Source organism: Crocodylus porosus, unplaced genomic scaffold, assembly GCF_001723895.1.
Source record: "Crocodylus porosus isolate Cpor-Errol unplaced genomic scaffold, CroPor_comp1, whole genome shotgun sequence".
NCBI lineage: Eukaryota > Metazoa > Chordata > Crocodylia > Crocodylidae > Crocodylus > Crocodylus porosus.
The window spans coordinates 888,114-897,472 of NW_017728937.1; the positions used below are offsets into that span (position 1 = coordinate 888,114).

At 47.2% G+C, this 9,359-nt stretch overlaps 1 protein-coding gene across 4 annotated transcripts in view; it reads right to left on the reverse strand.

Moving 5' to 3' along the window:
- LOC109318153 (inner centromere protein-like) overlaps window positions 1–9,359 on the reverse strand; it is a 39,554-nt gene that overhangs the window by 8,232 nt on the left and 21,963 nt on the right. For 3 of the 4 annotated variants that reach the window (XM_019547216.1, XM_019547217.1, XM_019547218.1), the window contains 4 exons: window positions 4,517–4,612; window positions 3,766–3,896; window positions 3,453–3,537; window positions 3,052–3,162 (listed from right to left, as the gene is read on the reverse strand). In XM_019547216.1, coding sequence (XP_019402761.1) covers window positions 3,052–3,162; window positions 3,453–3,537; window positions 3,766–3,896; window positions 4,517–4,612 — 423 coding nt within the window. The remainder of the gene's footprint in view (window positions 1–3,051; window positions 3,163–3,452; window positions 3,538–3,765; window positions 3,897–4,516; window positions 4,613–9,359) is intronic. The other variant, XM_019547219.1, reaches the window with a different exon arrangement.

A 9,359-nucleotide genomic window follows, 5' to 3' on the forward strand; every position in this document is an offset into this window, starting at 1 on the left:
TCTATGAAATCCAGTCATGCGTGTTCTCACCAGGGCTCTGTTATTCCAGTCACAAAGTTGTGACACTGTGAGGACTTCCAGTTCTTCCTGCTCATTTCCCAGGCTCTGTGCATTCATGTGTAACACCCGAGGCATCTCAGTCATCAGTATTGACAATTCCTCAATTCAAGCCCTAACACAGCTCACTGGTACATCTTGAGGAGACTTAAGAGTCTAATCCTTGAGCCACAGATCCGTCTGCAGAAATTGCAGGTCTTTCCATAGGGTGTAGGCTGAAGGCTAGGATTTGTCTTTTTCCTTCCTTGGCTCTCTCTTCTCTGCTTCAAGGGCAAAATGCTTTACCTCAAAGCCAGCTGCTGCTTGACTGAGGTTGCGGGACCACTGGAGTCACTTAGCAGCCAGCTCCTCCCAGCTCTTGATGTCAGCATCTGTTTTGTTGAGGTATTCCTTCAATGTGTACTTATAGCATTTCCTTGGGCCTCCATAAGATGTCAGACCACAACTAAGGCTGCGTGTAGACGAAACGAGGGGTGTGTGTGCACTACACTTTAAAGTGGGCTAAATGCTTTTGCAGTGCTTTTAATGGCTTTAATGGTGTTGGTGTTTGAACACCTTGTGGTATACTGTGCATTAATTTCAGCCGCCGTAGGAAATTTAGTGGTGTAATGCGCTTTAAATGACTTGGGGCACAGCAAACTAAAACTCTGAGAAGTTTTAGCTTGCTGCCCCTACAGCTGCAGAGCGAAGCACCAGGCTCTGTAGGAAGCCCTGCAGGTAGCCTGGCAGCAGCTTGGGAAGACAGGCTCCACCCAAAAAAAGCAGCAATCCCGATTTCCTCCCCCTCCCCCACCTGCCTAAGCTATGTGGGAACCTGGTAGTTCCTTCCATAGCTGCAGTGCCCCCTGGGACCACCCAAGCCAGGTGCCACCGGGGGGTGGAAGGGAAGGCACTGCTGCCGCAGAGGGAAGCATCAGCCCTGTCTGCAGCCCAGGGACTGCTCTGCCTGCCAGCAGCTTGCCCTCCCCTCCCTACTTCTAGAAAGGTGGGGTATATGCATGACGTGGGGGTTTACTTTGCCCTAAATTGAAGCGGTAGGTTTAAACACCCATTGCTTCAATTTCAGGCCCCTGTTTAGTCTACACATCCCCAAAGGCACTCTACTCAAGGTTAGGACTCCATTGTGGTTTTGGGTGGGACTGTTAGAAAACAAATTTCAACTATATAGAACTTGCACAGTAAAATAAGAAAAAAAAAATCCTCTATGGAAAGTAGACAGTCCACAGCATAGGCATATTTGAAATAATCATGCATACTTGCCTCTTCTAACCTATCCCTTCTTGCAAGCATCATTGGAGGTGAGGCGCAAACATTTTCCAGGTATGATGACCTTTCCAGGGCAAGTACCACTCAAGTCTCTCACTTTTACCCTACGAAAGGGCATTGCTTTCCTTCAACTGCTGCTTACGGTTTGGATTTAAAAACCATGAGTGCTTGTGGAAAAGAATGAAGCAAGAAGCAGGGGAGGAAAATAAAATTATAGTAGTAAGTGTTTAGTGGCACATGCAGGATCTGGTGGCTTGTAAAAAGGCCAAGTGATCACATAATATCTGACAGTTGCAAAACACGTCTTGGGGTTGAAACCCCAATGGTTGTGGTTCCTGAGGCTCACCATGGAAGAGTCTCAAGCACTGCACCGCTAGCTGCCAAGTTCCTTCATGATCTGGCGCCATCAAGGGGTCTTGTTTGAAACTAGCACTTGTTTGCAACTACTGTACGTTGGGCACTTTTACAAGTGCTCTGACATGTTCCGATTAGAATGAGTCAGAACAGACTCAATTAAATAAACAGTCTGCTGGAGCCTTCTAATCAATGTCCCCAGATTTCCAAGTGGCGGTGAGGGCGCTTTAACTAAAGCATGAAGGACACATGCTCCCGGAAGCTGGGGGGGGAGGCATGGCGACCACCCACAGCCAGCAGAGAGTGGGGAGCTTCCACAGGCGGTTGCAGCAATGCAGGTGGCGGGGGGTTAGGGGGAAATAGCGAGCTCCGACTGGTGGTCAGTGACCACCCACAGACATTGCCGGCAGCAGCAGCAGCAGCAGCCGCCAGTGGCAAAACCGGCAACTGCTTGCAGGCACTGATGGCAGCATCAGCTGCAGTCAAATCACAGGGGGTGTACCAATCTCAGGGGGTACGTGTGTGCCCGCATGCACTCCCTACGCATCACCAATGAACTACAGCTTGTTCAACAAACACCCTTACTATGATTTGGAAACATGGGATGCTCAACACAGAGATAATGTGGGCCTTTTAATTAGAATGGCTCCCAAGCCATGGTAATTAAAAAACACACCCCCTCCCTCCAGAGTACGTGTATAGATGCCCATTAATTATTTTCAAGTGTTCCCAGTTTTTTCTATTTATTCATCTAGGAAAGCTATAGAGTTTAAGGCCTGAGGGACCATCAGATTATCTAGTCTTATCTCCTTCAGATTAGAGGTTATTAAAACTTCACCTAGTTACGTATGTATTAAGTCCACTATCTTGGTTCGTGACCAAGGTATCCCTGGAAAGAACTCTGGTCTTGATTTAAAAGAGAAGAGATGGATAATCTATAACTTCTTGGGACTATATTCTATTGGTTAATCCCCATACTGTTAAACCACTCTGCCTGATTTAATCTATTTGGCTTCAGCCTTTAATTCTTATGTCTTTTTCCACAAGATTAAAAGAAAAAAAAAAATCATTTAGTACCCAATATTCTCTCTCCACAGCTGTTTATAACTCACTGATTAAGTCAGTAGTCAATTTTCTTTTTGAAAAGTCTAACAAATCTAGCACTCTCTCTCTCCCTCTCTTCTTGCTTCCCTACAAGGCATTCTTATAGCCCTCAAATTACTTTTGGGGTCCTTTTATTATCCCTACCATCTGTGTGTCTTGTTCTTCTTCAAAGGAAGGCCCCTGTGGGACTAGGGCTGAGTGTCTGCTGGGCTTCTATTCCCCTTTTATTTTCTCAGATTCATTTCACTGGGTTCTAAAGAAACCACTCACCTTCATCACTGTGTTTAGGAACTTAGTGGAAGCAATGACAATCGATCCTGATTGCTTGATTTTCTTCTCCTGCAACTGCTGTTGTTCCAACTCTTGTGGGCTCTTTTCCTCCTGTGAAGAAGTTACAACTAAGTCTCCCTGCATTCAGTCCTGTTCAAAAATCAAATGATCCATGGAGAATAATCTCCTGTTCATCATCTCTCCCAGCACCACGGGATGCTACAGTGAAGAGGAGAGATTCTCTTCACTAAGCAGTTATTTTTTAGATTCCAATCCAGCCACTTGGTGAATTGGGGGTGACCTGTCATGCCTCACTGCTGCCTTGCACTTTGAAGTATAACTCACAAGAGATGGTGTTGAGTAGGAAAGTTCACAGCAAGACATGTCTCAGCGTTCCTCACCTTCCTTTGGTTTTCTTCCTCTTCCTCTGCAAGCACTGTCAGCTCCATCTGTGCATGAAGGGCCTTCCCTTGTTCTATGCAATCCCTGAGAAAAAACACAAAGATGACCGTCAAACAGGAAACACACTGTCATTCTCCCCTTCCAGCATGCTCAGATTCGTGCCTTCTACATCCAGAACCATGCACAACAGCCGTTGTTCACTCGTTTCCTATTTTTGACAGGTTCCATTTACATTTATTGCCTTGCCAGGCCTATCACTGGGTTGCTCCATCTTCCTCATTCTCAAGGACATGACAATAGATTAGGTCTCACCTCTCCTCTGCTTGTTCCACCTGTCGTTGTTCAACTAGTTTCTTCAGCTCCAAGACCTTCTTTCCTTTTTCTCTCTGTTCATCCTCTGCTCTTTTTTGCAAGAGCTCCAGCTGCTTATGCTCATCTTCCTCCTAGGAAGAAAATAAAGATTAGCATCTTCTGAACTAGTGGGGGCCAATCTCTTTGGCAGATGTGCAACAAGTTAGACCCACACTCTCCCTGACTGCCACTTCTATCTTTTTCCTTTACCCAACTTAGCGCAGGGAGCAGGAAGCTGAGCAGTATCTGCCATTGTGCCGTCTGTGCCCTCCTCAATCTGCCATGCTGCAGAGAGGTTGCTCACGTCACTTGTGGCACCTGTACTGCAGGTTGGCCACCCTTGTTCTAAAACAGTCAGGGAGAGGGTATAATTCAGGTTACCAAAAGCAAATCAAAGCCAAAGTCATTCCTTGGCCATACTGCTACCTAGTCTGACTCACCAACATTATCTTTGATGTCTTGAACCTCAGTTATGCAGACTTCTGCATGCTCCTGTATCTAATGGGGCATCCTTGCGTCTCAAAATGACAGCAAAGACAACACGTAGCAATGAGTACCCCCGTCTCCAGAAATTCTTTAGCTCTCTCTTCTGTGACACTGTGCAATGCACAGGCCCTCCAATATCTCATTCCCTCCCTCATTGTCCCACAGGCATTGTCCCTCCAATATCCCATTCTGTCATCGTCTCTATGAGACCTGAGCTTGCTCTCACCATCTGCAGCACTTTCTGCTTTCGGGCTTCAGCTTCTCCAGTCTTCTTCCCTAGTTTTTTCTTAGTCTTTTCTTCTACCACCTTCTCTTCTCGCACCTGAGAATCACGTACCAGATCTGAGCCTTGCCCAACCTCACTTGTGACATTCTTAACACACTTATCCCATAGAGAAGAATCAGAATCATTTTGGGAGTCAGGTCCCATGGGGACAAGACTGCCCTTTTCTGAAAGCCCCAGAGGAGGGCACATACATTTTAAAGTCAGACAGCATCCAGTGCAACAAGTCAAAATTTACATGAAGACAAGCCCATCACTATGGCCAACCGTAAAAATTACTGTGCAATTCTCAGAAAGAAGCTATATATAGGCTGTCCCCTTGGTATGTAACCTTCATCAGGACAAGGTGAATCCTATGGAAATGCCTGGCTTCCGTTTTGCCTCAGTTACAGTCGTATACCAACTGAAAGAAGTGCAGTAGGAAGAGAATATGGTTACTGACAAGAGCCCAAATACAAGGTTCCTTTGCCTGAACTCCTTGACTTTGTAATAAAAGAAGAATGAATGAGGGTTGTGAGAAAGTGTTTGGTTATTAAGGATATAGGAACAGTATTTGCCTCCTGACAACTCATTTTTGCAGATCTCTTAAGGACTGGTCCTTCAATATTCACCAAAGGCCCATCCACTAGAATCACTCCAGAGCATGCACCCCATCAGGTTTGTTCCTTCATAGAATCACCGAGTCGGAAGGGACCTAGACAGATCATCTAGTCCGACCCCCTGCCATGGGCAGGAAGGAGCACTGGGAGTGGCAGGGGTCATAAGACCCCATCCAGGTGCCTATCCAGTCTCCTCTTGAAGATCTCCAGGAAAGGTGAGAGCACCACCTTTCTGGGAAGCCTATTCCAGGCTCTGGCCACCCTTACCATGAAGTAGTTCTTCCTAATATCTAACCTAAACCTATCCTCCCTCACCTTGTGGCCATTGTTCCTGGTGACTCCAAGGGGGGTCCTGGTGAACAGACTTTCCCCGAGTCCCTGCTGGTGGCCCCTGATAAGGTTGTAGGCAGCCACAAGATCCCCCCTCAGTCTCCTCTTGCGGATCCTTCATCAGTTCAAAGGATGAAGGAAATGGGTGGCTCAGTCACCCTTTTTCCAGAGTAAGACAGAATTACTAAGCTTGACCCTTGGACTTTGGCAGGCTATCAAGAGAGCCCAAATCACTCCACACCCTAACCTTGGAGCATTTGCTGACATTATGATAAAGGGTGGCAGCACCTGCAGCAATTTCCTTGCTACATAAAATAATTAAATCAATTTTGCAGTGTTGTCCATTGTTTTTGTTTTCAGGAAAAGAGAGGTAGTTGTCAAAGTAGTCTGAAGGCAGACAGACTTAATCAGGCAGAAGACAGGGTACAATTGCTCTCTACAGACTAACTAAAATCAAAGATGTATAACAAGAGCTTTTATGATGCTGAGATCACTTCATCAGATGCTGTTTTCATGTCAGACAAAGTAGACTCTAACAGTGATCCTCAGAGAAACAGTATACATAATAGGCAACTGATAAGGTGCCTGTCATTCACTCTTAGCTCTTCCCACTAAAAACTGTTGCTTGCTAAAAACAACAATCTTGCCAACTAAACTGGGCTATGAGTAACGCTCATGCTTTAGGATGGCACAAACTGTGAATGACACCACTTGGCAGGCTTAGTGCTGGAGAAAACCAATAGGGCTAGGGTCACAAACTGGTTTAAGTGATCAGAAACTGGTTTAAACTTGTAAACAGAACAGATGTTCAGTGTACATAAACCAGTTTCAAAATGACCAAAACCAATTTGAGATAAACCTGGTCGAACATAGTATCAGACTGGCTTCATAGATATTAGGGCTGGAAAGGACCTTGTGAGATCAAGTCCAGCCATAGGCAGGAAGTCTGCTGGGGTCAAATGATCCCAGCAAGATAAGCATCCAAATATTTTTGAATGAGTCTAGAACAGGTGCTCGCACCACCTCTGTGGGGAGTCTGTTCCAAACCCTGGACACATGGACAGTAAAAAGTTTTTCCTCATGGCCAGTCTAAAAAATGGGCCTTCCAGAAGTTTGTGGCTGTTAGACCTTGTTATCCCTTAGGAAGCCCTGGTGAACAACTGTTCTCCCAGATCCTGGTGCACCCCCCTTATATCCTTATAGGCTGCCTCCAAGTCCCCCCTAAGCCTTCTTCTCCAGACTGAAGAGTCCTATGTCCCTCAGCCTCTCCTCATAAGGCTTGTTTGGCCTTTGATTATGCAGGTGGCTCTCCTCTGGACTCTCTCAAGCTTATGCAAATCCCTCCTGAAGTGGGGGGCCCAAAACTGGACGCAGTACCCTAGCTGCAGCCTCATTAAGACCGAGTAAAGAGTGATGATCACATCTCTGGTTTTGCTTGAGATGCATCAGTGGATGCAGGCCAGTCTGGTTTGCTTTGCCAGCTATGGCATTGCATTGGTAGCTCATGTTCATCTTGTGGTAAATCAAGACCCCCAAGTCTCTTTCGGTCTTGGTGCTATGGAGCATAGCACTGCCGAGCCTGTAAGCACGATGCTGGTTTTTCCTCCCAAGGTGGAGCACCCTGCACTTCTCTACATTGAATACCATCAGGTTTTGGTCTGCCCACCTTGCAAGCCTGTCCAGGTCAGCCTGTACCCCCAGCCTGTCCAGTGTGACCACCTTTCCCCATAGTTTAGTGCTGTCTGCAAACTTTGTCAGTCTGCATCTGATGCCTGAATCCAGATCATTAATGAAGATGTTGAAGAGTACTGAGCCCTGAGGGACACCACTGGTCACCTTGCACCATGTTGATTTGCTCCTGGTTTCTGCCTTGGCTCTTCTGGTCTACATGTGCCAGCTAGTGCTGTGTAGTCCTCTTTGGTGATGACTCCCATTTTCCATCTGGAGTAGGCTTCTCTTTTTAGTTTTATAGACATAAGGGCTGGGAGGGGCCTCGCAAGATCATTGGGTCCAGGCCCCTGCCCCAAGGGCAGGCAGTCAGTAGGGAGTCAAATAATCCCAGCAAGATAGGCTTCCAAGTGTTTCTTAAAGGAATCCAGAGTAGGTGCCTGCACCACCTCAGGGGCGGGGAAAAGAGTCTATTCCAGGCCCTAGGGACTCAGAGAATAAAGACGTTTTTCCTTATGTCGAGCCTAAAATGGTCTTCCAGAACTTTGTGACTGTTGGACCTAGTCTTCCTCCTATGCCCATGACCTGTAATGGGAAGAATCACAGAGAAAAGCACCTGTACTCCCTCCCCTTTAAGCTCTGTTCCTAAAGTCCTGCAGTCAGCCATGACCCAGCTGGGATTGCAGCTACATGGATGAGGAACATGGGGTAGTGGTCGGGGGCATCAGATACATTTTGGGATCCTCTCAGCTCTCAGCAGCTGCAAGGATTGGGAGACCCCTGCGAGATCAGTCACAGGGGGGACTAAGGCAGCACCAGTCGCCCATGCTACACAACCGGTTAGATTTGGCCATGAGCTCTTCCCATGAGATGTCAGGGAGGTTGAAGTAACCCATGACAACCATGCATCAGAAGCATGCAGCCTCAGCTAGTTTCCTATTGAATTCAAGATCCAGCTCTTCCTCTTGGTTGGGAGATCTGTAATAGACTCCTACAGTTATAACCCCTTCCTCATGCTCTCCCCATATTTTAACCAAGAGGGTCTCAACACGCCCTCATTGGTTGCTGAACTCAGTTTGAAGGAAAAAGTGTACTGCTTGTTCTTATAGAGAGCTACACCCCCACCCTTTTCCCCCAACATAAATCTCTCCTGTACGAGGTATAGCCTTCTGTACCTATTCACCAGTCGGAGGTGGAGTCCCACCACGTCTCCATTTTCCCTACGAGATCGTAATCTTTGTCGCTCAGAAGGGCCAGTTCCTCTTGCTTGTTTCCCAAACTCCTGGCGTTTGTGTACAGGCAGATAAGCCTGTCATAGGAAGCGCTGGGCTTCCCTGCACACTGGAACATGACCTTTCCTTGGGCTGCCTAACACATTAATACTATGGTTGACGTGACTTGGGCTTGAACTGGTAGTTGACCTCCCACCCCCCAGCAATCCTACTTTAACGCCCTGTTAAGCAGGTCAGCCATTCTGGCCGAGAAGAGCTTGTTCCCTTTCAGGGCAAGGTGGAGGTCATCCCTTCCCAACAAGGTGCTGCCTCTCTCCCTGAAGTGCGGACCGTTGAAGAAGCCGAGCCCCTCACGATAGCACCATCGCTGGAGTCTTTTGTTAACCTCTTTGATACACTGTTCCCTCCAATGCCCATGACCCACGACTGCGAGGATCAAGGAAAAAAAAGCTACCTGCGCCCCCTGACCTTTTGAGCTCAGGCCCCACAGCCCTATCGTCACTCATGACCCCAGCCGGGATTGTTCCGAGTCATGTCATTCATGCCCACATCAATGAGGAGCATGGGGTGAAATGCAAGGGGTGACACGTCCCTCCCACCATTGCATAGGTAGTAGTCCAGGCTACTGCTGTCCTTCCTTAAAACTGCTTTGCAAAAAGCTGTTTAAGAAGAACTTGAACTAATGAGAAAGGGGCTTTGTTTTCTTGATGGGCTGATAAACTGTGTGTTCTAATAAGCTCCTTGTTGACTCAGTGTGGAGACAGAGAGAGGTGTAATAAGTGACCTAGTTTGCAATGAATGCAGTGCCGGTTAGTCTGCTGCAGATAGTATGAAGAAGCAGGGAAAGGGAGATCGAAAAGCTCAGCATCATCAACAGATGCATGCAGTCCACACAAGCACTCCTCCCTACCTCCACGTCCCCTTTACCTCAGAGTGCTAGCCAGGGACCAAGGTCTG